The following is a 27,777-nucleotide window of genomic DNA, read 5'->3' as shown; positions in this document are numbered from 1 at the left end:
ATTTGTAGCAAAGGCCCTCCAGAGGTAAGAAGCAGGATTGAAGACAAGATGGAGATGAGGCATCAGCCTTTTCTAGTCTCTTCAGGTGTAACAACCTCTTTGTTCTTACTGTGGAAAATTACAGCAAAATGGAGTCTGGAGTCACATAGGCAAGTCCCTGCATACTTTGCTGAGTCACAAGGCATATCTACCTTCTTTCAATGGGTCAATTGTGTAGCTGATGGTCCTTAATCGGCCCTCAAGCAGGCTAGGCAGATCTGACACCAACTTGTCTAGGGTGTCACCCAGAAGCAGAGCATAAGTTTGAAATACAGATAGTATAGAGCCAATATTTATAACTTTAACTACAAAAATGATACATGCACACAGATGGCATAATCATAACCTCTTCATAGACACCTTATTTGACCCCCTTTATACAAGATGTGGTGCTACTACAGGACTTTTGGTTGCTACAATGATTTATACAGTCCCAGTTTGTCAATAATGTCACAACAGCCGCTGAACTGGGTGCTTAACTCCCCTCTGTGCCTCTGACAATCCTTCCCCCTGGTCTTCCTTGGGAGTATTTGTCTTAAAGTGGACGGTGAGGCAGTATGCCGGTTAACCACTGTCAGTCAGGTGCAAGTGTTGGTTCCCCAAGGCACTTGCAGAATGGAAACACTTACGGGAAGAATCATCTGGCTGCTGTTGTGGGAACCAAAACTTAGAACAGGCTGACCTGTGTCTAAATCCTCCAGCGGGTCAGTGCTTTCACATCAGCTTCCTCTCCCAACCGCTCTATGTTGACATAGTCTATTCTTGCACATAATCTCTTGACTCCAGTATCTAGCTGGTGATCCATCACTGCACTGCAGGGGATTTTCAGTGCAGTGGGGCTCACTGATGCATACCATACCTGAGAGACTTGGTCTCTCTTAAACGCCAGCAGTGATGCAGGCCATAATCCTCACAGAGTTGGGGGTGTTGCTATACAAGCCAAATCTTTCCCTGGAGCAGGCTTTCTAGCAGGTTTCATGATTCACAGTGAACTGAGGTTTGGGTGAGTTTAGTGACATCTGCTGCCAGCTTGGGCACCGTGCACGAATCTGCTGAACTATACGCCTGTAAGCGGTGCCACTTTCTCAGGGCTCCCAGAGTATGTGGCTGTTTGGAGCAATGTAACGACTCATGTCTGCTTAAGAGAGAACAGACTTTTTGTAACTGGGTGCAGTTCCCTAATTCTGCATGGAAACTGTAATTACTGCTCATTTGCATAGGCAAATTAGCACACATGCAGAGCTTCCCATACAGGAATTGTGAGCTCTGGCCTGTGTGTGACTATACACTAGGTCAGGCCTGCACAACATGTGGCCCGCGTGGGCTCACTGTGCGGCCTGTGGGGGGTGAGGGAGGGGGGCGGCAGTGGCAGGTAGTGAGTAGGCGAGCTGGGGGGGTGGGAGGCTGAGGAGGCGAGGGAGAAGTCAGTGGCTGACCTGTTCTACTGATCTGGTCTGGCTCCCATCCCCTCTCCAAGAGTTGCAGCTGTCTGGAGGTGCTGCCTTCCACACCTTCCTCATTCACACCTCATTCATTCAACAGGGCAACTGATTACAAAGTTGGGGGAAGATCTTATTCTACTAGCAAAAAGACATTTTTCTTTTACCTTAATTACTACCTTAGGGGCCCGCTATAACATATTACCAAGGTTCAATACCGCTGTTTCGGTGGGGCAGCGCTGGGGAAGGAGAATTTGTTTCCATGGGGTGGGCAGTGCTGGGGGGTGTGGTACGGGGGGGGTTGTGTTTCGGGGGGTCTTGGTGGTGCTGCAGGGGAGTTGGGGGGATTTGGCCCTCAGCTGTTTTCTTTGGAGTAATATGGCCCTCCCCACTTTGAGTTGTGCAGGCCTGCACTAGGTATAAAAACCTCTTTATCTAGAATTACTCAGTAACAGTCAAAAACAGGGAGTCTGGTGGCACCTTAAAGAGTAACAGATTTATTTGGGCATAAGCTTTCGTGGGTAAAAAAACCTCACTTCTTCAGATGCATTCCCAATGTGAGGAAGAAGTGGGTTTTTTACCCACAAAAGCTTATGCCCAAATAAATCTGTTAGTCTTTAAGATGCCACCGGACTCCTTGTTGTTTTTGTGGATACAGACTAACACGGCTACCCCCTGATACTTCAGTAACAGTCCTCACTACCCCTAAGTACTTCAGGGAATGTTAATGCCCTTTAGGAGGATATTCTGGACAGAAGTGGTGAATGAGCTATCTTGCACAAAGAGCCTGCTTGTAAAAGCAGCCACTGCAGTGAAATCTGTTCCTGCTTCAAACCATGTCCTTTTTCAGGAGCAGTGCAGATCTGGCAACTCAATACCCCAATGAGAAAGATCTGCTGTCCCCAGACTTCTGATGGTGCTCAGTGACACATCCTGGAGGTTCTCAGTGGCGTCAGGAGGAAATAATCTCATTATGCACAGTGTAGTAATTCACTTATTTATTCAAAAGTCCGCAGTTGTACATGTACAGCGCCATGGCTTAGAAATGTGTACAGGAGCGTTGGTGCATAATGTAGTTCCCACTGATAAATGGAAGAGCTGCTTTTTCAACTCTGGGGGGATGAGGTGGGAGAGAGAAATAAGTCAGCTCATCAGGCCTCTGCAGCTCTGAGATGTGGGCATCATTCTACCTGTCTGTATTTATTGGAAACTGTTAAACAGGAATTGTTCCCAGGAGCCAACTTCTTCCCCATTAATACATAGTGAGAGGGGGAATGGAATCCTCTCATCTGATTGTGCTGTAGCTCAGTTAAACTCCATCCATGGACCTATAGTGACTCCAAACTCAGCAGGACGGGGGAAACGTGAAAGATTTTCCTGCTGGCTCGATTCCTAACCCCTGGTCCTCTTCTGCCTTAACTAAAGGGGCAAAACTGGGGCTGCTACAGAGCTTGAATCCATCCCAGCCCAGAAGTCTCTGCTCAGATCTCATTCCTCTTCTCTCTCTCTCTCTCGGGAGCTTCTTAGAAGTAAAGTCCAATGGGAGTAAGGTGCTTAAATACCTTTGCAGATCTTGGCCTAAGTGACTAAGGAGCATGTCTTGAGACCACAAGAAAGCTGTGATGATCTGCAGGGACATTGGCTGAAGGGCTCTAGCTGCAATATGGGAGATGCCAGTGCTCTAGGCTCTGTCTTCAGGTAATCAAGGCCCCAGCGAAGAGGTTCTCTTATGGCAGACCAATTTCACAGTGGGGTAAACTGAGCCGTAGCTAGGTAGCTTTGGTCTAATAACTTGACTTCTCTGTGTCACGGTTCACCCATCTGTAAAGTAGGTATTATTCTGATCCTCACGCAGTGCCTCAGTTTCAGAATGAGGCACAGAACGCAGGCCACTTGCTTCCAGTTCCCTCCTCTGACTGCTAGACAAAACTCCCCCCACCCCCATGGGAAGGCGCACAGAAAGCAGCTCCCATGCTGCATGATTGTGCTTGCCAAGCAAGCCTGAGTGGAGCTCTCCACCTTGCCAGGCCCCTGCCCATCCCTCTCCACTCATTAACAAAGCTACGTGGACTGAGCAAATTCCTCTGACCCAGCCCCCTCTGCCCAGAAGAGAAGTTGGTGTTACCGCTCGCTGTGGGAAGCGGTGGTGACTTCCACATTCTTGCCACTGCCGGAGGAAGATGTGGCTGTATCTTTCTTTGGATAGTAGAGGACAGTGAACCAGATGAATATGAAGAGACCTGTGGAGACAGAAAGGCCTCGGTCAGGGGTGGAAACTGAACCTAGCCTCATTAGCTCTTAGTGTGCCCAGGTGACAGCAGAGATTGGCTCATACACCGTTCCAGGGGGAATTTCACCCGTCTCCTGCTGCCTAAACGAGCCCAAGGACTTCCAAGGTGACGTTGAAGGAAGCTCCTAAACTCACTTGCCCCAGCCGAGCTGCTGTTAATGTTCCATCTCTCGCTAAGGGAGGGAGAGTGCAGGTGGGGTGGTAACCACCGGTGTGCCATCCCTCCCACCCCCTCCGTGCTACATCCCTGGCTCCTGGGGCAGGCAGCTCTCCAGCTGTAGTGGTCCTCACAAGGCTGCAGTTGGGCATGCCCCCCCCCCCCAGAACTGCCTACCTCTTCAATAGGGAAGTGGGGCCTGCAGAGAGGTTCCAGCATGCACTGCTCTAGCTACGAGAGATCCTAATAGCTTTCCATTCAGTTCAAGATGTAGCACTGTTCTTTGGGGCCTATAGCTAGGGTGACCAGATGTCCTGATTTTATAGGGACAGTCCTGATTTTTGGGTCTTTTCTAATATAAGATCCTATTGCCTGCCACCCCCTGTCCGGATTTTTCATGCTTGCTGTCTGGTCACCCTACTTATAGTGCTAGTGTAACCCACACACCTCCTGGGTGTGGCATTCTGTCCCATCTAGTGGCACTGAGCCCACTTAGAGAGAGAGTTAAATGAGCTGGCTTTTAGCTCATGTGATGGAGGCTCATGCACTAAGCTCCAGAGATTCCCCGGTTCGATCCTGCATGCCGACGACCGGGGTCTGTTGGCGTTACACGAGGGGGTCACATCTCTCTATTAAAGGGGAGGCCAGCTGGGATCTGAGCCACAGCTGTGGCCCTCCAGCCTGGGCAATGCCTGGGCACCACGGGTATGCAGTGGCCCCTGGCTCGGTGCTTTAGCTGGGAGCTGTGCCCTGACCTTGGAGAGAGTTCAGGACGGTGAAGAGGTAGATCGCAGGCACGGACGTGGTGCCGTAGGTGAAGAAGGCCAGCCCCCACGTGGCTCCTAGGAGGCAGGAGAGGCCTAGCACGGTGAGGCCCCCCTTCCAGGCCTCTATTTTCTCCTCCTTCCCCGCTGTGGCGTGCTGCAGGCAGAACAGCTTCCAGGCTACAACCACGAGGATCAGGGTGTTGAAGAGGAGTATCAGGCCGAAATAGCTGCAGTTGGTGACGTAATGGACGACCAAGTGAGCGGAGTCTATCCAGCACCTGCAAGGGACAACACAGTGAGCCTGGGCGGGGGGCAGCTGGGGATGCTGGCAGAGCTGGGGTGGGCAGGGTGGGGGGCAGGCAATGGAATGGGGCAGCACACCAAGAAATGGCTCCTACGGATCAGCGCATGTGGCTCTCCTCGCTTGGGGACCCCCCCCCCCTCACAGAGTCACTCCTAGAAGGCAGGGCCAGGTGGTTTCAGAAAGGGGGAAGGATGGTGCGGGTGGACAGGGTGGCAGAGCATATCTCCTGCGGTCGGGAATGCCCCAGTGCTAGCGCACCCCGGTCTGTGATGTTGGGCAGTGACGTTCTGCCCACTCTGTCACCTCAGGAATTCCATCCAGCACGAAGACATGGCAATGAGTGTGTGCTGGGACAGAGCAAACAGCCCTTTTAAACAAAGGCTTCCTGGGGGGTGGAGCCCTAGGAGTGGCCACTCCCATCCCTAGGCCAGGGGGTCCTGCCAGGAGCAGGCTGGAGCACGGAGGCTGAAGGCCAGATCCTGCTTCCCTTGTTTTCCCCAATTCCCTGCTGAGGTCCGTGGGAGCCTCAGGTGCCCACAGAAGGCACTCCTGGGTCTTCCCCTTTCACTTCTACAGCAGGTGGTGTCCCCGTGTCACAGCTGGGGCACAGTCTGGACAGTGCGTGATTCCTCCTTGGGGGGAGGCTGCGTGTGCCTGGACCATAGCCCCCCCTGAGGCCCACCCCTGCTCAGCCGCCTCCTCCTGAAGCCCCACCCATGCTCCACCCCCGGCCTCACTAAGCCCCCTCCCTGAAGCCCCCCTGCTCACTGGCTGCCCACTCACCACTTGCGCGTGCCTCTTCCCCCCACCCCCCGGTGAGGCCCCCATGCAGGTGGAGCTGGGACGGGAAGAGGCAGAGCCGTGGGGCAAAGAGGACGAGCGGGAGATGGAGCCCAGGCCAGGCCAGAGCCAGGGCACCCACCCTTTCAGCGGCGGTGCGCTCCAAAGGCAGCGGGCTGGCTGTTTGGGGAGGCGTAGCTTCCCCTGCCTCTTATACCTGCCGCCTCTGGGGCTCTGCAAGGGAAGCCCTGCAGCGAATGGTGGGCTTGTTAACACCGCTGCAGTGAGCTTTTAGTGCTTGACCTTGAACAGAGGGCAGAAGCTTCCTGCAAAGCTGAGAAGCAAAGAAAAGATTGGTCCAGTTTCCTTTCTAAGGCAGCCAAGGAACAGGAGCAGGCTTGCTTTGCCCGAGCCAAGCCACTGAGCTAATCCACACCGCAGAGGGCCAGGAGAGAGGGTGCAGCTTACAGGGTGGCGGTGGGCCGGTTGGCCATATCCATAATGGTGTAATTTCCATAGCTGTTCATGCTGCCAGTGATCGTGACCACGAGAGCAGGGAAGCCTGAAAAAGCAAAGGGAGGAGTCCATGAATGCCTGAGGAAGGGGGATATCAGGGGCTATTTTTTCTTTCTGTTTCTAAATGCTCTGACCTCTTGTCCATCTAAGCCCAGGTCCAGACGGGGTCTGAGACAACAGGCAAATCTCAGCGGGCACAAACTGTTTTAAGAAGCCATTTTGTGGAGACGTGATATTGTGTGGAGACTTAGATTGGGTGGGCTCTGGTCTCCTTCTCCTACTCTCCCAGCAGTGTTGCTGTGCCTTGTTAACTGCTGCTGTGGGATTGATCTCTGATAAAGGTCAATATTTAAAATCCAGAGGATCTAACCTTCTTATTATGGCAGGTCAGCCTTTGATCCCAAACAAGTTGGCTGTGTCCCTTTAAGAGCTGGCCTAGGGAGCCCACCGTTGAGCCTGACAATCCAGCCCCTAGCAACCTGAGGGAGATGCAGCCTACCCCAGCCGACGAGGCACAGCTTCACCATGTAGTGCCGCATGTAGATGTTGGTGATTTTGATGACCAACAGGTAGAGTTGAAAGGCCTCAATGGCCATCCAGGTGAAACAACAGAGCAGGCAGTAGTGGGTGAAGCCTCCAATGCCCTTGCATAGCCCCGGATGGCCCAGGCTGAAGATCCATCTGTTCAGCAGATAGGCCAGGTTCAGGAGGAGCAGGCTGCTGGTGAGGTTCACGTGGATCTTGGCCGTGTCATTGGACTTGAAATTTTTGTAAGTGAACCTGAGAGCGAAATGAGGCTCAGTGAAGACCCAAGTCAGCTCAGGAAAAGAGTGACACCCATCAAAGAGCATCGCTGCTCTCAGAGCACCAATTCCCCACTGCCTCTTAGGAAATAAGCGGCGGGTCCTCTCATCCTTCACTGCGGGTGAGATAGGCCCATGAATGGGGGTTGTTGATTTAATCTCTCCCACCGTGTAGAGTGAGAGACACATTAACTCCGGAACTTCCTAATGAAACACAGAGCAGAGAGAGACGTGGCACAACCCAGGGGAAAGCAAAGGACCCACTTGGAGGCAGGGGGATGAGAGGGGAGGCGACTGGAAGCTCTTTGGGGCAGGGACTCTGTTGTTGTGTTGGTCATGCACACAAATACCAGCAACGGCCCCCTAGTCCCTGGTTGTGACCTCTGGGCCCTACTGCAATCCAAGTGACTGGCAGAGAAGGGGACAAATGAGCTACTCAGAGGCTTCCCCTCACAATGTGGTGACCACGGCATGAGGGATGCCTCAGGAACGCAGGACCATGGACAGTTCTTGTTTCCCTTCCCCTTGACTCTGGGGGATTTGGGGCCATTCTCTGCCCTGGTGTAAGCAGATGTTACAACCAGTCAAGTCGCTGGAACTGCACCAGTTTGCACTAGGGCTGAGCTTGGCCCATAGATTCTGTGTTCACCCAGTTCCAGGCTCCACCGGAAGGGTGGGGATGCCAGGAACATCCAGAGAGGGCTGAGGGAGAAGCTGGAAGTGTTCTACCTTAGAGCAAAGTACAGGACGATGGTGAGGGCTGAGAAGACCATGGAAATCCCGCAGCTGACATTTGCGATAGTTAATAACATCTGGGCTGTGACGTTGTCTAGGGATGGCCTCTGTCAAACACACACACAGGCACTGGGTTACCACAGGTGCGGGCTGGTGCGACAGCAGAGAACATGAGAACACAGGCAGCTAAACAACCTGCTGGAGCTGCTGGGACAGCAATGCTGAGCTTCTGGGCAGGGCTGGGTGGGGACTAAACGGGGGGCGGCTGCTGCAGGCCCATCTTGCAAAGCCCCTGGGTGAGGAGAAGGGGAGTGGAAGTGTGAGAAAGCTAGTCAGGCTACCCGGCTAAGCGCAGCACAAAAGGAGAGCCATGGTTCTGAGCAGACCAGTCACTCCTGCCATGTTCTGTAAAGATGGGAGAAGGAGGAGCGGGGATTAGCTAAGGTTGCCATGGACAGTAATGACTGGGCAACACCTCAGGCTGGGAGAAGAGAATGTGAGTCTCTCTGCTTTGGTATTGCAGGCCAGATGCTGAGCTGGAGAACGTCCCCCTGTGCCGTCCAGCCCCTGAAGGTGCTGGATTGGGTTTGTTGCTGATTAGAGACCAGGGGCTTGGAGAGGTGGAGCCCAGCTTTGTCACAGAAGCTGGGCTGACTTTCTACAGGCCTCAGATGAGGTGTAAGCGCACCGTTCATTTATGGAACAGCTCCAGCACAGATTGAACCTGGCCTCTGGGCTCAGGATGGAGCAGGCAGCAGAAGCCAAACTAAAAGCAGTAGGTACAGAGTATACGTGATACCATTAAAAGGGTGAAGAAAGTCAAGTGATCACAGCAGCACACGGTCTCCGTGTCTGTGGTAGTGGTGAGGCAGCCAGATGTGTTCCATCCTCCACGCTTGCCTGCAAAATTCACACGGAGAAGCTACGGAGTGGAAACCAAGCACATCCTCAATCCTCGCTGCACACTGATTGTAACAGCCACCAATGCGAAACAGCAGCTGAATGGCCCTGTGAGTGCCCTGGAGATGTCAAAGCACAGCTTGAGGAGACATTGTAAAGCCTCTGGTTTGGGGAGGGGATGGTGAAGGAAAGGACACGGGGTGGGATGAAGGTCTCGTTTGCCATGGCTTGCAAAGACCATGGTATAGGCTCAGATGCGACACTGATGGGGGACATATACGTATATAGGTTGGTGTCTGTCTAGCCTATGAGAACAAAAGACCTATACCATGTGACAGCCTCTGGCACAACCAGAGCCTGGACATTGTTATTAAATGTGAAATACATCTTCAGGCACAGATGAGGGGCTCCTCCCCTCATTAGATACATCCTGCTAGTGAAGGCAGGGGGCTGGACTCGATGACCTTTCGAGGTCCCTTCCAGTTCTAGGAGATTGGTATATCTCCAATTATTATATTATGTGCCCGGGCTGGTATTTCTGTGGGGGTTCCTGTATCACTCACCTGGCTACAGGTAAATTCTGACGTCGCCTCACCACAGGCCTCTCTAGATTATTCTAACAATAGATTGGCTCTAGTGGTTCCTGCCTGCCCTCGGGCCTGCCCCCAAGCCGTTGAACAGGCAGGGACACAGGACCGGACACTCTGAATTTGTGAGCAATTGCAGTTAAAACACACAAAAAGCCAAATAAGCCAAGCAACCGCAGCCCAACCAATTCTGAGTGAGCGCCGGTGCCCACAGCATTCCCGGACACAAGGGTGTCCATGTCGCCTTCCAGCCAAGGCCTCGGCGCTGGAGGGCACAAGTGTTCCACAGAGGTGAAGAGGCAGACGGGCGCTGCCCCATTGCTGCTATCTCTCAGCACAGAGGGGTTGGCAGGTCAGCAGGGTCCCGCGGATCTAGTCCCACCCTGGTAGGCCCGAGGCGCAGTCCTGTCTGGACACGTGGCTTGTCTCTGCAAGGCTTTTCCTGCTCTCAAATTGAGCCTCTCCTGGGGCTGCCTGCTCTCCCTGGATGAAGCTAGTGCAGGGGTAGGCAACCTATGGCACGCATGCCTAAGGCAGCACGCAAGCTGATTTTCAGTGGCACTCGCACTGCCCAGGTCCTGGCCACCGGTCCGGGGGGGCTCTGCATTTTAATTTAATTTTAAATGAAGTTTCTAAACATTTTAAAAACCTTATTTACTTTACATACAACAATAGTTTAGTTCTATATTATAGACTTAGAGAAAGAGACCTTCTAAAAACGTTAAAATGTGTGACCTGGCACGCGAAACCTTAAATGAGAGTGAAGAAATGAAGACTCGGCACAGCACTTCTGAAAGGTTACCGACCCCTGAGCTAGTGTCTATTCTCAGTCCTTCCGAGGCCCTCTGCCTCACATACCTTTCTTGGTGTCCCAGAAGACGCACTGACCGGACACGTTCTGCAAAGACAGAGTGGGTTAGTGAGCAGGGTGGCCCCCCTCGGTGAGGCGGAGAGGGGAGGGGAATGCTGGCTTACCTGGGGCAGTTGTCCGTGGGAGAAGGTGAGTTCTACACAGTCGCTGAGTCCAGCGATTTGCCTGCCTCCCACTTTCACACTGACCACGACATTGTCTAGCATGGTGCCTGTCTGGTCCGGGTCCTGTGGGACATTGGCACAGTTCCATGGCCACAGTTAGTCTGAACGCGTGAGGACCCCAAGCTCCCAAGGCCAGTAGAACCCGTACCCACTTAGCACAGTGCTCTGTCTCTCCCAGCTGATGAGCCCACTTGTCTAACAGGGCTGGAGATCAGGTAGTCGAGGTTCATGCCTTTAGATCCAGCAGTCCTAGGCTTGTTTCCCTGCGGCTGCTGCTGCCCCACCGAGGGGTGCAGCAACACATTGCAGCCCTTGTTCTGCCTTGGGTCCTATAAGACTCTGCATGGCCACAAAGGAGTTAATTCAGTCACCTGGCCTTTATGCCTCTCAGCATCGGCTGTGGAATCAAGTTGTGGCTCTCATGGATCAGTGCCTATTTCATAAGGAGAATGTACCCTCATGCTGCCTGGCATAATCTGATTCCCTGCCATTTCCCCCTCCCTTTCAACACCGCCTGATCAGTGAGGTGCATGATGGGGGCATTCGCCTTCCTCTGGAGAATCCGGGATTGCTCGGGCCAGAGGCAGGATGGCTAAGAGATCAGCTGAACCTCTTCTCTGACTCAAAGAACAGGAGCACTTGTGGCACCTTAGAGACTAACAAATTTATTTGAGCATAAGCTTTCGTGGGCTAAAACCTACTTCATCGGATGCATGCAGTGGAAAATACAGTAGGAAGATATATATATATATACACAGAGAACATGAAACAATGGGTGTTACCATACACATTAAAGTAATCAGTTAAGGTGAGCTATTACCAGCAGGAGAGAAAAAAAACTTTTTGTAGTGGTAATCAAAATGGCCCATTTCCAGCAGTTGACAAGAAGGTGTGAGGAACAGTGGGGGGGGGGGGGGGAGAAAAAACATGGGGAAATAGTTTTACCTTGTGTAATGACCCATCCACTCCCAGTCTTTATTCAAGCCTAATTTAATGGTGTACAATTTGCAAATTAATTCCAATTCAGCAGTCTCTCATTGGAGTCTGTTTTTGAAGTTTTTTTGTTGTAATAGTGCGACTTTTAGGTCGAGTGACCAGGGAGATTGAAGTGTTCTCCGTCTGGTTTTTGAATGTTATAATTCTTGACATCTGATTTGTGTCCATTTATTCTTTTACGTAGAGACTGTCTGGTTTGGCCAATGTACATGGCAGAGGGGCATTGCTGGCACATGATGGCATATATCACATTGGTAGATGTGCAGCTGAACGAGCCTCTCATAGTGTGGCTGATGTGATTAGGTCCTATGATGGTGTCCCCTGAATAGATATGTGGACAGAGTTGGCAACGGACTTTGTTGCAAGGATAGGTTCCTGAGTTAGTGTTTTTGTTGTGTGGTGTGTGGTTGCTGGTGAGTATTTGCTTCAGGTATTTGCTCTGACCGTTATGGCAATGCTTACCTTAAACAGGCCCACTTTTCCAGCGTCAAGCACCAGCACTGCCACTTTGACGTAGTCTGTCTCATTGTGAATGGACTGAAATAGTCCCCTGGGGAGTTTTATGTTGCTCACGTTCCCCTTCACACTTGTGTCTAGCTCCTTGGGGACCTAGGGGAACAATAATTATTTGCTAACAAAATGCCTTGTTCTTCTAGAGCACCTTCCATCTCAGGATCCACAAACACTAGTGAAGCCCCCGTGAGGTGGATATTATTCTACCCACTACAGAGATGGGGAAACTGAAAACAGAAACAGGAAGCAACTCATCCAAAGTCACTCAGACCATCTGTGGCAGAGCTGCACCGAGAACCCAGGAGTCCTGACGCTCAGTTCTCCACTCTAACCACTAGAGAACATTGCAGCCTAGCTGTTGCCACACAGGCTGGGTGTAACCTCTGTGAGAAGAAGGAAGTTCTTCCAGACAAGGAGGACCCCAGTGCTCTACGTTTGCTCAACTAACTTGGCACACACCAGCCATGGTGGTGAATGTGAGAGCTACAGATAGTGAGATACAGCTGCCAGCATCCCCCACCTTCTCTAGTGGGGTTTTCAAGAGGATCTTTTCTTCACAGCTCTGTAAGCAGTCAGGATGAGCTCTACCCTGACATCTGGTGGTGAATTGTGGCGAGTTGTGGAAAAGAACTTCAGGGGCTGGTCTTGTTTGCATAGGCAAACCCACCCCGCCTGGCCTGAGCTCACAGCCACCCAAATGGTCACTTCGGCTGCTGTGGGATCCCCAGTGTCTCTGTTATTAAGGCAGGAAGAATAAACTGTTTTATGACAGCGGGACTCACCATCAACTAAGTAGCACTCACTAGACAAGGGACATGGGTTCCAAAACCCAGTGAAGGGAGAGAAGTTGGGGACAGGTATATGTACTTGATGGTATGGGCCCCTTTTGAGGGCCTAAAACACCAATTATACCTCCTCCTTTCTCCACTGTTGAATATCACAGCTAATTTTGATTCCATTAGGAGTCTAGTTACAGGCTGCTGAGCTGAATTCATTTTGGGCCAGTGGTGCACCTGCACTGGGGCTCCCCTACTACAAGCCGAAATCCCTAAAGAGCTAAAATCACGGAGTGCTGTGTTAACTGGGGGGCTGAAGATCTATTGCTAAGTGGCTGGCAGAGTGGAGCAGTTTGTGGGACGGTTGGAGTGGCTCACAGGATGGCTGGTGGAGCGGAGCGGAGCTGAGCAGTTTGCGGGACAGCTGGAGCGGCTCACAGGACGGCTGGTGGAGTGGGGCGGGGCGGGGTGGGGCGGCTGGCAGAGTGGAGCAGTTCGTGGGACGGCTAGTGGAGGGGAGCGGCTCGCGGTGAAGGCTGCAGCAGAACCCCATGGAGAGGCAGGGCAGTCAGCCTCGGACCACATAAGGTGCCCCTTAACGCCCCCCTCCCATTTCCACAGAGGCTGGGCATGGGTAAAACTCTACGGATACACTTTTGAACTCTGGGGCTGCGTTGACCAGGGACAGAGACTTTTGGGTTGTTGGACTTTTGTGTGATTTTCAGGTTGCTGGACTCAAGAGACTTTTGGGGTGTTGGACTGTTGGGACTTCGGGTTGTTGGGATTTTTTGGCTTGCTGGACTTAAGACTCTGCTCATGGTTTGTGCTATGAATCCTGTCTGTGGTGTTTCCCCAACATAACACCACATTGTTTCCCTACTTTATTAAAAGGATTTTGCTACACTCAGACTCCGTGCTTGCGAGAGGGGAAGTATTTATTGCCTGTTAGAGGTGCCCGGGGTGGTAGGTAATTGTCCCAGGTCACTGGGTGGGGGCTTGAACTGGTTTTGCATTGTGTTATTGAAACAGAACCCCTGGATACTGAACCCGGCCCTTGTTGCTGCCAACTCAGAGGGGCAGAAGGGTTACAGCTCTATTGCAGCTGGAAACATGGGCTCTGAAGAAGCACCTGGCTGCGTCATGGCTTGCAGTGCACCAGCAGGGGTTAACTCAACATGGGGGTTGCCTGCAGCACTCTGGCAGTGCGGCCATCCCATGCTATCAGCCAGGCCCTGGGGTGTCTGACTGAGGCTAGAGGCCCCATGATTTATTCCACTCCTGCTCAGAAGGAGAAGATGCTGCCATTTTGGAAGGAAGGCGTTTGCTACCTCATTCAGCGTGAGCGTGAAGGTGAGATTGTGGGCGATGGAGGTGCTCACATTCTGGACCTGCGCCTTCACCCTGCTTATGTCTATGACGCTCTCATGCACATCTTCCCTGGTGAGGTACTCCTCGAAGGCAGGCCAAAAGCTGCAATGGGAGGAGGGACATGCTGAGAACTGGTGGAGGTGCAGCTGCCGGAGGCCCACAGCTGTTCCTGCCAGGCAGGAAATGGCCATCATGGACTAAGTGTCCTATGCCCCAGGAAGCTGAGGCAAGGGAAGTGCTTCCTAGGCATGTTTAAGCTAATGGGGAGCAGGGAAGAGAGCCAGAAAAGAGCCTGGCTGGTGTGGACTATGGGAATAACCTTTCCCAGTGTGGGAGGTCACAAACTCTTCACCTCAGCACAAGGCAAACTCTGGGACTGACAGCCGCCTCTGTCCTGGTGTGGGCTGGGGGAAACTCTGGCCTAGATCTCCTCTGGCCAGAGGATGAGCCCTTTCCTGCTGGGCCAGGTTCCTCCCTCCTGGGCCAGGATGTGGGGGAATCCTGGGTTAGCTGCTGTGGCACTGGCCTGCCCCTCGCCCTTAGCCATGAGGGACCTTCTCCAACAGAGCCCTGCCCGGGTGACACTCTCATTCCCCGGGTGTGCGCCCTCGTACCTGTAGATCTTGTCCATCACACATTTGCAGAAGGCATTGTCCTCCCGCTGCAGCTCATCACATGGGGCAGGGATGCTTGTGATTTTGTTGGCTGACTCCTGTTGTATTGGTAAACTTCCATCGGTCAGGCCGATGTCACAGCAGCTGGTGCCAGTGTCCCCCCTGGATTCTGTCTGCAAAGCTGAGGGAGGCAAACACAGCGGCAGGGGTGTTCCCAGGTCACCCTCTGGCCATCAGGGAGCGTGCGGGGAGCAATTTGGAAACCCAAGGTTACCGGGAACAAAGGAAACTGAGCAAGGAACAGTGTCCAGGGGGCTGTGACTGCCTGAAATGAATGGGCTAGAGAAGACCCAAGCCCCCCCCCCCCAATGCTATTTCAGGGGCTCAGTGGGGCTGCAGCTGGGCACCTCACAGGGGAGCAGCGGGAGGTTGGTTAGTTGCGCCGGGATGTGATCTGTGAGCTTTGGCAGCCCTTTGCCTGGCTTCCATTGCATGGCCAGAGGAATCTGACAGTGGATCAGAGCCTGTCCTCTGTGTTGGATTGTCCTACCCAGATGCTCTGAGCTGGATTCACCCCGGTGCAAACACCTGCAACACCCCTGATGTCAAAGGAGTGGCACCTACTTCCTTTTGGTCTCTCTCCCTCCCTCTGGAATCCTGCCATCCAGTTTCCTCTTTATTCTACCCCTTGGCACCCATGCCAGCTCTCAAGGAGGGCTGGATCCGGCTCGGTCTGGGAGAGGGGGTGGAGTGGGTGCCAGGCCTGGGGCAGAGCTGGGGGTCGAGCACCCACCGGCAGTTTGAAAAGTTGGTGCCTGTGCCTAGCCCTGTACAGACATTGGATGATTAATCCTACAGCACCCGGGAGAGGAAGGTGGGTCACTAGTCTCGTCACCATTGGCAGATGGGGAAATGGAGAAACGGAGATGAAGTGACTTGCCCACATCACACAGCAGATCAGTAGCACAGCCCAGATTGACTGAGGGCCTCCTAAGGAGACTTCTTCCTCAGCCCACTCTATGAGGCTGTGGCCCTGTCTCCCACAGGATGCAGCGGCGTCTGTATGAACAGGGGTAGCTCCACTCTGCCTTCGGGCTGTGGTAACCCTCCTGCATCAGCCCAGACCTGGCAGTGCCTAGTGGCAGCGCAGAGACAGGAGGTGGTTGGGTCATGGGAGCTGAGGGTGCAGGGTTGAGGAGAATGTCTGGGTTGGGTGGCTGGAGGAAGGAAAATGGAAAGCAGAGGCAGAAGGATGTCCCCTGGGATTCATCCTTAGCAAGCCTCACATGGATCTGCACCTGCAGCGCAGCCCCAGAGCACGCGGCCCAGTTCAGCAGAGGAAGGGACTCACCCTGGCAGCTGTCTTGTCCTCTGACGCAGTCTGGAACAAAAGGGAAATGGACAAAACCACCAGGGTCAGTGAGTGGTGTCAGAGGAGGGAAAAGATCATCACCACATCACATGTGACCCAGCAGAAGAGCCGTTGCATCACTCAGCACTTCCTCGCTCCTGTGACACTGGAGTCAGCCTCAGTCTGTCTTGTCCTCTCTCTCCTCCTCCTCACCTTCATTTCTTTCCCCACCTCCCTCCCTCCCTCGACCGGTTCCCTCCCGTTGGCTTAGAGCCACTGGAGCAATGGGGTTAGGGCAAGAACATCAGGAATCTGTAGGGAAGGAAACAGGAAGGACTAGGAGAGGCGAGACCATCAGTGGAGGGCCCCCTTAATATCACTCCTTTGCCTCAGCCACATGTGCGGCCCCTAGCCCATCACATGCAGATTGTGACTGAATTTCCTCGTCCACATCCAGTTCACGCACATCTTCGGCATGGCAGAGATGCCAATAGCCAGACCTACAGCTCCCAGTGCGCCAGCACCCTAACAATACACAGGACACTATTACACAGAACAGGTAATAATCCATATTGCAGACCACGGTCACTAATACCGCAGGGGGCTGCTAACATGGTCATGCCACTGACACAGGGCCAGATCCTCCACTGGTAGGAAGCGATGTAGCAGCTCCTGGCGTAGCCGGTTATTTCTAGTGCCTTTCAAACCAGGGCTCAGTTTCAATACAACTGCATCAAACCGGGGGTTTTCTAGCTAAGAAACCTCAGAAGATTAGCAGGGGGCTGGAGCTCTCCAGGGCCCTTCCAGCCCCACATTTCTGTGAGTCTAGCTATGTCGAGAGATCATGATACATTACATTAGTACATTGCACTAGTTGGGCTGGTAATCCGGGTGCCAAGGGTTAACAGATTTTCATGTTCATGTCAGTTGCTTGTATGTTGCGCAAGTGTTTGCTCCATCCTGCCCCACTTGGAGTCCTGGAAAAGATGCCCAGTGACTGCAGGGGGTGCTGGCTCAACCCACAGTGAATGCTCAGATTATCTTTGGAACATATTTGCATAGATACTTCTGGCAGGATTCCCCAGCTCTGGTTAATGTGTGGTGTTCCAGGGACATCTGCCAGCCCAGCAGAGATGTTGTAGACACCTGCCATCATTTGGCAAAAAGCAGAGCTGGCCTCCCGGGATGTAGCCAGTACACTCAGCATACAGCAGGCTGCAGCAGGCGACCCCTTTCCATGGGCTTGCATGAATGCTCATGATGTTGGTTCCCAACCTGCCCTACCCACAACGATGCAGGAAGCACAAAAATCACCCCACCAGCTGCTCCCCGTCAGACACCAGGGGACTGGTGCTAGAGCCAGACAACACGCCAAACTTGGTCACGTAATCAGAGGGCAGGCCCCCGACGGGCTGCAATGCAACATATGCCCAAGTCAGTCTAGCCCAAAGAGAGCAAAAGGCTTAGGGAAAATCATCTTGTTGGTGTCACTAGGCATAACCCTAGGTAACTCGGGAGGGTGGAAGACCACGAGTGTCAATGAAGCCTTCTTGCACTAGGCCTGAATGAACCTTCCATGTTTGAACTGTAATCGACCTAACAAGCCAGCAACAGAGAATGGAAGGTGTAACAGCCAGTTATCAGTTGCAACACAGCTCAAAGCGGTCTCAAGATAACTGCAGAAGGAAAGATCACTAACGAGCTGCAGCTGCCAAGGTTGATGTAACTGCTACAGGGGGAAGGAGGGCGGGGGGAGAAGAAGGAGGGGAATCAGCTTGGGTATAAAAAAAGGGAAATTGCTTGTATCAGTGTGCTTGATCTGAGACGTGCCTGTCTCCTGGCATCGCTTTGAGATCTCAAATAAACTTTGTCTGCTTCTCCACCCTGGTGTGCTCATTGGCGCGAAGCACACCGGGCAACGAACCCCGCTGTTGCTGTCCTCGGGCACTCTGTGCTGGCAACAGATCTTGGCACCCAACGTGGGGCTCGAGGCAAAATTGTGCCTTGCCCGGACTCCTCCAATGGCCGGCGGACGACGGTCACAGCCAACGCCCAGCGCGCACCGGCGCCTTTACCGGGGGCCTCGTCAGAGACACGTCAGGCCGACCTCGGAGGACACAACGGTGCAACGCGCTCGAGTAGTGTAGAAGCTGTTGCGGGCGATGGTGAGGACCGGTCCCGTGGATAAGGTAGGAACAGTCCAGTCGTGTGGACTTTTGCCTGTTAGGACGTGGGGACGCCCAGTGTCTCTGTATCCCTAGAGTATGGGGCAGGGACAGAGTACGGCCGGCAGGGCAAGGTGTACGCCCTTAGAATGCATTCTAGCAAATTGGAAGGTGTTTGGTTCGGATCCAATGACTAAGAGTAAACTAAAGAGGTTCTGTACAGTTGACTGGCCTCAGTATCAGCTAGCGAGCCAGGAAAGGTGGCCACCGGAAGGATCACTTAATTACAACACGATCCTTCAATTACTCCTGTTTTGTCAGTGAATGGGTAGCTTCTGAAGCTGTTTGTATGGAGAGCTCTTGTAAAAATCCCCCATCATATGCCCCAGAGCCGCACTGGGAGGAGGACTGTCCATGGGGACGTGTGTCTCTGTTGGGCTCACGTCATCTGAACTTATTGACTGTGCAGCAAGATCAGATGCATCGTGGTAATACGAAATAAAGGCCTTGGTGTGTGTGTGTGTGTACACCAGTGTGAGTGACTGTTACTGGAAGACGCCCAGAGTACCCTGTGAAGCGAAAGCTCGTGACCAGGACTACTCTAACGCAAGCCCGGTAACTAGTGGATCTTTAGGAGATCCGACCCACGGTGGGCTGACTCGGCCTGGCATCGTCCAGCGAGGAAGCTACCTGGGTCTAGGAGCATGTGAACCCATCTTCCCTCCCCTCTCCTTTCCGTGTGAGCTACTGACAGTCTGATCATCTAACTGGACGCAATCAGAGCAAGTGGCGCCGTCTCCCAGAGACTAGCCAACGCTCTTTGCTGAAGGGAGGTGTAGGAGAGTCGTGGTCATCCTCGTTAGTCTCTCTCCTGTGTGAGTACCCTGTAGGGAGAGATCCTTAGTTTATGAGTCGCTAGCGTGGACAGGGCACCCTCCCTGTGTGTGTAAGTGGAAAATGGGGGAGGGACAGTCTAAACATTCCACCTCACCCCCTAAGGGTACCCCAGCATATTACATGTACGTACATTATGGTCCTAAAACCTGCAGGTATTTAGAGAATTGGAATCTTCGCACGTGTGAAAATCCATCTAAACAATGCCCATTAGAAGGTACCTTCAATCTAGATAAGATCATACATCTCAGAGGAGCTTTTAATCACCAAAAAAGCCTCTGACACAGTGTGAGCAATTTGTCTATTGAGGAAAGGAATGGGTTAATTTGAAATTCAGCTTGGCCCAGAGATAAAGAGAAAGTTGCTCTGCGTTCAAGGTCAAGAATCAACGCAGACTATGCTAAGTACAAAGAAAAACTGCTTTCGGCCCCAGCTGGCTGTGGAAAAAAAATATAGACAGAGGCAAACCAAAGGCAATACAAGTTACAGAACTAAGATTACATTTGCAAAGCTTAACTGTCCAGTGAGATCCAACAGTGTGCCTTTGCGACCCCGGAGCCGGTGTGGCTTGGTGACACTGGAGAAGCCACAGGCAGCTGACCTGGACTGGAATCTCTGAAAGAGACACCGCAGGAGATTCCAGGGTATAAAAGAACAACCCTCCCAAGAGCGGAAGCATGTTGGAAATTCTGGACAAGCAGTATACAGGATAATCCCCCGTCCACCTATTCCCCTTCTCTGAACGTTATACACAGATGTGGCCAGTCTGGACATGTGTGAGTATTAAAGTGGCTTGGGGCATTCATGTTTTTCCTGAGTGATGTGGGAGCGTTCCCAACACTCTCCATTGTTGTTTTATTATTTTTAATGAAGCTTTAAAATTCGGTTATATGGTGTGTTTTCTTTATCTTCCCCCAACGTCCTGCAGTGTCAGCCTGATCACCTGACATGAGGGATAGATTGGTAACAGAAATTTGTCACTGTTTGGTGAGCAATTGAGAATGGGGGAGCCCTGCAGAATTTACACCATCTATTTGTTTTACCCTTGTTATTTTATGTTTGCTTTGTTTGGTACTGTTGGTGTTATATGTTGAGTATTGCATGATTAAAGGTATGCTCACTCTCAGCCGCAGTAAGTCTGAGAACTGGAGAGGGGTTTAGCATTCCTCTCTCCACCCTGGTTGACAGGGAAGGGTGGCAGGTGGATCTACCCCCAGTTGTAGCAGGACTGGGCAATAAAGTAGTTGGAGAAAAGGGAAGAGATGTGTACTTGATAACTAGAATTGAGCAATTAAGAACATAGATCATGAATCAGGCAGCAACTCAAACCTGTGCCCAGGGCAAGTTGCAGGCCTTAAGACAGGACTTCCAGTTAGAAAAGGAAGCCCTGGCTAAGCAAGTACCGGTCCTTCAGGGACTTGTTAAAATTTAACCATTTGTGCTCAGCATATGCCGTAACAGCAGTGTGTTTGCTACAAGAGGAAATTGAATAGTTAAACACCAGTGGGCCATGCATTTTTGCCCAGGTGGCAAGCCTCACAAGGGAAGACTCGGGTAGTCTTGTGAGTAAAAATGTTTAAGGGAAAAGACCAGAAGGGGTGGGGGCTAGTTAAGAAGCCCACCCTCCTAGCTAAACTGGTAGTGGAACAAGTTGGTGCCCATGGAAGCGACGGTTCAGCAGGCAGGCAACAGACAGAGATTGGAAAACAGGTTGGAAAATTTTAAGGGTGTAGTGGAAGGAAGGAGTAAGTAAGTGTAAGCATGGGGATTTCAAATACCCAGGAGGATACTTGGAATGGTGATTTGAGTTAATAAAAGTGGCTGTTGGAAGACAAGCAAGTGATTTAAGGAAAAGTGAGAAGTTAACTCTGTAGTTGCTGGAGGGAACAGCAGTTGAACCTTGTAAACATGCTAAAGAGGAAAGTTCTTGATGTCTTTGAAATGTTTGTAAATAAATTCAGGCAAAGAAATTATTAGATTGCAATCATTTGGCTATGAACAATTTAGTTGAATTAGCTAAAGAATGTATAGAGTGCTATGTAATTGAAATCTTATTAGGCTCTAAGAGCACTGTAAGTGGTGATGTTTTCTTCCAGCATTTAAAAGCAGGAGTTAAAAGTAAAAAGCAAGCCAGAAAGCATCTGTATTAATGCAAATTATCTAACTGATAAGGTAAAAGCCACTGAAACCTGGGCTGCCTATGAAACACATACAAGAAAATATGGGGTAATTCCTCTGTTTTGCCTGAAGTCAATAAGGGTATTTGTATATTTTAAGCAATGATTGATTGCCCAGGAGGGTAGACCTCTGTTTTTTGGTCTTTCAGATAATCAGAGGAAACTGATGCTAGCTGAACAGCATTTAACGTACCATGCATTTACTGGCACAATATGAATTATGTTTTGTGTTCTATGTCTTGTCTTGTGGTGTTTGTCTCGTGGCCAGATTGTTAATTGAAAATTGTTGTTAAAATTTGCATACCAACAGTCTTTGGAAGCAAGGACATGAAAAGTTAACCCACTCCCCATATTGTACATGGGGTCCTTCTGGCTACCTCAGATTTCTAGCCAGAGGGCTGGGGATGGTGGGAAGCTAGTGGACTAGAGGTTATATTGAGTGAACTCCTCAAAGTGGGTGTGCTTGTCCTGGCTTGTTGCTCCAAAGCTCTGTAATAAGGTTATTTTAGTAAAAGGGCATATATGGCATACATTAAATAATAAGACTAATGTCTTGTATAATGGCAATGTTTATGTGTTCATTAGTGGAAAAAAAAAGTGTATGAGTGAAAAGTGGAAGTTTCCTTTGTACATTAAAAGAAGCCAAGCAGGAAAGAAAAAAAAAGAACAAAATGAATTAACTGGAAAGAAATAGCTAGAAAGTTCAGGCTAAAGATAAGACACTGGCTCCAGTCAAGGACACCGCTCACAGCTAAGACTTGGCTGACAACCAAGAAAAGGGGGGAGGGGCTTGAAAGTGTCCAAGCAGCTATGAGATCTGCAAAACACTGCCAGGACTAATGAAATGTGTTAGGTTTCTTTTCTCACAGGTAAAGAAGTGCTACCCAAAGACCCTAGCAGCCCTGCCACTCCCTGGAACCAGGAGCCTGGATCTATGTAAAGGTCCACCAATGAAAGACTGCTTTGGCTCCATGCTGGAAAGGCCCTTATTAAGTCCTGCTGGCTACCAACACCGCTGTGAAGTGCCAAAGACTGACTGCTTGGACCCATGATTCTCACTGTAAAAAGACCCCTCCACATTAGGAGAATTCTCCTACTGATGATTAGCCTATTCCTTCTTCTAGCTCTACTGTGCCTTCTGGACAGCAGGGAAAAAGGACAAGGTGAAGTGCTAGTAACCTCTCCCTTGTCCACTGACAGATCTACTGGGCCTTTGAATTTTTCTAGAAGAAGCAAAACCATTACAGGGTGATGTGCTGGTAACCTCTCCCCTGTAGGATGCTGAACCACGACTGTTTCGGGAAAGAAAAAGAAACACTCACTCCACTGACATTGCCAAAGTCCAGGAATTCCTGACCAGAAAGGACATTAAGAACTGATCCTGGTGAAGAAACAAAGAATTATACACTGGCAGGAAGAAATTTGTGAGACCCCTGCTTGGGAATGTGATATTAATTGGATTTTGGGGTTTATTCTACAGGCTGCGCCCTGTGTTCTGGATAAATCCTTCAGCATGTATTGTGCTCCCTAATTGGATTTTAAATGACATTGCCCTTATCCAGTTTCCAGATCACTTCTACATACCCAAATTGCTCACAAGGGGCTGCCATTAGATTAGCACAACAGAGGGCCTGGGTTATTTCCTCTGGAAGAAGAGGGAATTGACCAGATCAATGTGGGTTGGGGCCAATAGTGCAGCAGCCATTTGGAATATTCTTAAAAGCCAAGAACATGATGAGAAATTGGGCCAACTAGAAAAGGCCACTAGCCTTATTTCTGGAGCTCAGCTATCCTAAGTACAGGCTGGAGTTGGTGAGTTACATGTCATTTCCACCCTTAGTTCTATGACCCAGAAGTTACTGACAGAGATGGTGTTGAATATCACTGAGGCTGGGAAGGCATTGCAGTGGGATCTAGCATGTTCAGAAATTCAGGATTTCCTGAATGACCAGCTGATGGCCATTCGGAATGATCTTGAGCACCAGACTTGGCCCACTGCCCTTACAGACACATCAGGAACCATCTGATCTGTGGTCATGGAGACATACTTGGACACTTTCTGGGTGGAAGTGTGAACATTCACAGTGCTCCTTCCAAGCATTTGGACCGGTTAGGGGTGTGTGGGCTCCCACATACCGAATCCTGCCGGGTCCATGGGGAGGATGAATGTGGGACTGAATTATTGACTGAGACATCTGGGAAATTAGACCACCTGGTATGCCTAGCCTATTTATAGTCAGTGCCCCTAGAATAACACCTGACATTTTGGATAGGAATAGGGAGTCAATGGACATTTTGGCTGTTAGAACCCCTACAGCCTCAGTGTATCTATAAACTGAAGCCAGGGGAAGTTGTCACTGTTCATAATAACGTTTGCTGGAAGGGTAGAGGACAAGGAACTATCCTGACAGAACACCTACGTTTTTCAAGTTAATGATAGCTGTGTGTATGTTAAAACCACCACTTTATGTACTAAGTGTGATGTATTGTGCTTTGTGATCAAAACTGTACAACAACCCCATCATATTATTGCTATGGGAATGTTATTGCTTGTATTGCTATTAGTTAGCTTAGGATTATGTTGTTGTTGTTGTAAAGGATGTACTAAAAGTAATACCTTTCGTGTCCATGCTAATCATGCATGGTCATTACATTCAATCAAAACCTCTAAGATTGAAACATCTGATGTAAAATCTGAGATCCATGGCTTAATGCAAATAGAGGTTTGAAAACATTTGTTGTACTAGAAGTACAAAAGGAGGGGGTGTACAAATACAGAAAGAACTGACAGGGATTTGTAGGGGATCTTCATGCATGACAGTCTCTGTTAGCCAAACTTAGGCTAATTGTAACCCTAATAACGCAAGATTTGTAGAAGTGAGGATGGTGTGAGGCAAGCAGAAAAAAAACTGTGTAAGAAGTTGTTTTGACCTTGTGTACATAATGTGTAGCCAGACTGGCGTCTCTCAGAAGTGAGAAAAGCAAGATATCAGGATGACTTATGTATAAACAAAATGCAGCTGTTGTTTTCCACACTGTATCTTTTGATCATACCCACTCCTTGAGGACCCCAGCTCCTTGTCGCTTAATCACATTTTGTCCCTAGATTATGAGAAAACTCAGCCATAAGTTTGTTGAGTATTCTCAAAGGAGGGAATTGTTGGTGTCACTAGGCATAACCCTAGGTAACTTGGGAGGGTGGAAGACCACGAGTGTCAATGAAGCCTTCTTGCACTGGGCCTGAATGAACCAAAGCCCTTCCATGTTTGAACTTTAATCGACCTAACAAGCCAGCAACAGAGAATGGAAGGTGTAACAGCCAGTTATCAGTTGCAACACAGCTCAAAGCGGTCTCAAGATAACTGCAGAAGGAAAGATCACTAACGAGCTGCAGCTGCCAAGATTGATGTAACTGCTACAGGGGGAAGGAGGGTGGGGGAGAAGAAGGGGGGGGAATCAGCTTGGGTATAAAAAAAAGGGAAACTGCTTGTATCAGTGTGCTTGATCTGAGACGTGCCTGTCTCCTGGCATCGCTTTGAGATCTCAAATAAACTTTGTCTGCTTCTCCACCTTGGTGTGTTCATTGGCGCAAAGCACACCGGGCAACGAACCCCGCTGTTGCTGTCCTCGGGCACTCTGTGCTGGCAACAATCTCTCTTGCCCTTCCTAGCTCTCAGCTGATCACTTTGGCCTTTCAAATGGAAGTGTCTGTCCCACTGGTTAAACCATCACTGCAGTTGAGTGGTTAAACAGTTCGTTAAGAGGGGGGGCACTTTTCCCTTTTCTTTCTCAAAGACCCAGATCCACTAGGCCAAAGCACAAGAAAGCACCCAAAGCATCTGCAGGCGACACACACACACACAGCAGGTGACTTTCCGCCACCAGCACCTTCTCTTCTACTCACCCAGCAGTGGCAGGAGGCTCAGGGTTGTCACTATGAAGGAGTATTTCATGCTGTGCAGCAGATTCACCATTCTCCTTTCTCTTGTAAGTTTCTCTTTCTATCCACACTGTTCTCTGCACCCTCCTGCTTCGTCTCTCTCTCTGGCTCTGCTTCCAGCCCTGTGCTCTGAGGTTTAAATTAGGCAATGGAAGTGTCATTTCCTATCTGAAAACTTCACAATCCTTCCTGCACCTTTGCAGAGCAAACTTGCTGATACAAGGTTCCTGGCTGATGAGTGACAGACAGCTCGCCTCAAAACTCAGAGCTGGCGTTCTCCTTCCTTGAGTCCTGACCCGTCTCGGGGTGGTTCTGAGGGTTCCTCTCCTGTTGTTGTGGGGCCACAATCCCATCTGAGCCCCTAGATCTCCTCTCTTCTAAGTGTCTGGCAATAAATGTGCCCTCTGCTTTGGGTCTAAGGTTGATGCTGCTCAGTGGGTCAGAGGGCTAGAAGCGCCTAGGGAAGATGTGCCCCTTGCATTCCAGCCCAGCAAGCACCCAGATGCTGTCACCTCTATGATGCCCCTATGTCCCCTGGCCCGGGAAAGTGATAGGTTCGACATTTCCTTGCCAGCACACCTGGCTTCTTGCAGGAAAGACCATATGTGAGCCCTGAATGTAGGTACCTTTCCAACAGCCCTTCGTGAAAGCAGTATTATCATCTCCAGTCCATCAGAAATCAAGAGTCAGTTCCCCCAAATCATAAGGTTGGCTTAAAACATATGAGAATCGAAGAAAAATAATAAATTCAGGGTCCTTTCCTATGTGTTTGGGTGTCCCAGTCATCAGGGGGCACATTTACAAGCTCTTTCCCCCAGCCCCAAGCATGAGAAAGGAACTTTTACAAAAATAAAAATTGAAAGCTGAGAGTCTCACCTAATCACATGACCCCAGGAGCTGGGGCTTTAAGAAAAACCTCAGATAGCTTGAGACTTGCTGTAACACCATGAGAGTTGGCAACACTGCATGTGCTGTCAGTCCCAAGTTCCCAGCTCCTCCACAACACAGTGTAATGATGTCAGGCCCCAAACCCCTTGTCAGCTGAGCGAAGCCACTGGCCTAGCTGACCGCTCATGGGCCACTGGAGGGGGATTCAGAATTAAAAGCAGGGGAAGCACTCAGTGGGTTTCCATTCCTTGAGCAGCATGGGCAAATGAACTCTGGGGACTGGAGTCTATTCTCCCTTTCCCATCCCTGGAGCATCAGGCAGGGCTGCCCAGAGGATTCAGGGGGCCTGGGGCAAAGCAATTTCAGGGGCCCCTTCCATAGAAAAAAGTTGCAATACTACAAAATACTATATTCTCGTGGGGGCCCCTGCGGGGCCCAGGGCCTGGGGCAAATTGCCCCACTTGCCCCCCGCCTTCTGGGCGGCCCTGGCATCAGGGAGGGGTTAGGAATAAACATGAGGCCAAATTTTAGAGAGGAAATATGGTTCAGTGCTTAGGCTGCTAACAAGATTCAAGGCACTGGTGAGCCCTCATCTGGAATACTGTGTGCAGTTCTGGTCTCCCATGTTTAAGAAGGATGAATTCAAACTGGAACAGGTTCAGAGACGGGCTACTAGGATGATCCGAGGAATGGAAAACCTGTCTTATGAACGGAGACTCAAAGAGCTTGGCTTGTTTAGCCTAACCAAAAGAAGGCTGAGGGGGGATATGATGGCTCTTTATAAATATATCAGAGGGATAAATATTGGGGAGGGAGAGGAATTATTTAAGCTTAGTACCAATGTGGACACAAGAACAAATGGGTATAAACTGGACACTAGGAAGTTTAGACCTGAAATTAGATGAAGGTTTCTAACCATTAGAGGAGTGAAGTTCTGGAACAGCCTTCCAAGGGGAGTAGTGGGGGCAAAAGACATATCTGGCTTTAAGACTAAGCTTGATAAGTTTATGGAGGGGATGGTATGATGGGATAGCCTAATTTTGGAATTAATTTGTCAGTTGATCTTTGATTATCAGCAGGTAAGTATGCCCAGTGGTCTGTGATGGGATGTTAGATGGGTTGGGATCTGAGTTACTACAGAGAATTCTTTCCTGGGTGCTGGCTGGTGAGTCTTGCCCACATGCTCAGGGTTTAGCTGATTGCCATATTTGGGGTCGGGAAGGAATTTTCCTCTGGGGCAGATCGGCAGAGGCCCTGGAGGTTTTTCGCCTTCCTCTGCAGCATGGGGCACGGGTCACTTGCTGGAGGATTCTCTGCAGCTTGAGGTCTTCAAACCACAATTTGAGGACTTCAATAGCTCAGAAATAGGTTAGGGGTTTGTTCCAGGAGTGGGTGGATGAGATTCTGTGGCCTGCGTTGTGCAGGAGGTCAGACTAGATGATCATAATCGTCCCTTCTGACCTTAAAGTCTGTGAGTCTATGAGACCTAGCATAATGGGACCTACAAGCTTCTGTGTAAACCAGGAGGGGGTTAATAGGCTACATTGAGGGCCCAATTAGCCCAAAGGCAGGCACCTGGAGCTGGAAACAGGCTTTCAGGGAGAGGCTTAAAAGGAAGAGCCCTTCTCCGTTGCAAGGGGACAGGCAAAGAGAGCAGGTGTGTAGAGGGCTCCCTGTGAACGATCAAGATGGTTAAGTCCAGGGGTGGGTCCCTAGCAGAGCTCCCTGGAGGAAAGGGAAGAG

The 27,777-nt window shown here is 50.5% G+C and overlaps 1 protein-coding gene across 2 annotated transcripts; it reads right to left on the bottom strand.

Annotated features, from left to right (window-relative positions):
• Positions 1–213: 213 nt before the first annotated feature.
• On the bottom strand, positions 214–25,267 carry ADGRG3 (adhesion G protein-coupled receptor G3). 2 transcript variants are annotated; one of them, XM_039503030.1, is made up of 14 exons: positions 25,111–25,267; positions 15,971–16,000; positions 14,620–14,800; positions 13,966–14,107; positions 11,811–11,957; positions 10,293–10,415; positions 10,176–10,215; positions 8,630–8,730; positions 7,825–7,937; positions 6,792–7,072; positions 6,245–6,338; positions 4,681–4,970; positions 3,604–3,718; positions 214–272 (listed from the first exon to the last, which is right to left on the bottom strand). In XM_039503030.1, exons 1-14 carry the CDS (start codon positions 25,178–25,180, stop codon positions 248–250), a joined length of 1,752 nt encoding a protein of 583 aa, XP_039358964.1. In that variant the 5' UTR covers positions 25,181–25,267; the 3' UTR covers positions 214–247. The 2 variants fall into 2 exon arrangements, with proteins under 2 accessions (XP_039358964.1, XP_039358965.1); XM_039503031.1 differs by lacking the exon at positions 214–272 and adding an exon at positions 2,543–2,672.
• Positions 25,268–27,777: the final 2,510 nt, after the last annotated feature.

Source organism: Mauremys reevesii, linkage group 16 (genome assembly GCF_016161935.1).
Source record: "Mauremys reevesii isolate NIE-2019 linkage group 16, ASM1616193v1, whole genome shotgun sequence".
Taxonomy (NCBI): domain Eukaryota; kingdom Metazoa; phylum Chordata; order Testudines; family Geoemydidae; genus Mauremys; species Mauremys reevesii.
This window is presented reverse-complemented; position numbering and strand designations above follow the sequence as displayed.

Coding starts and splice junctions, on each gene's coding strand:
- ADGRG3 (XM_039503030.1), bottom strand. CDS start 25,180: ATGGTGAATCTGCTGCACAGCATGAAATACTCCTTCATAGTGACAACC. Junction 16,001..25,110: donor GAGCCTCCTGCCACTGCTGG/GTGAGTAGAAGA, acceptor CTTTTGTTCCAG/ACTGCGTCAGAGGACAAGAC. Junction 6,339..6,791: donor GCTGTGCCTCGTCGGCTGGG/GTAGGCTGCATC, acceptor TTGCTTTTTCAG/GCTTCCCTGCTCTCGTGGTC.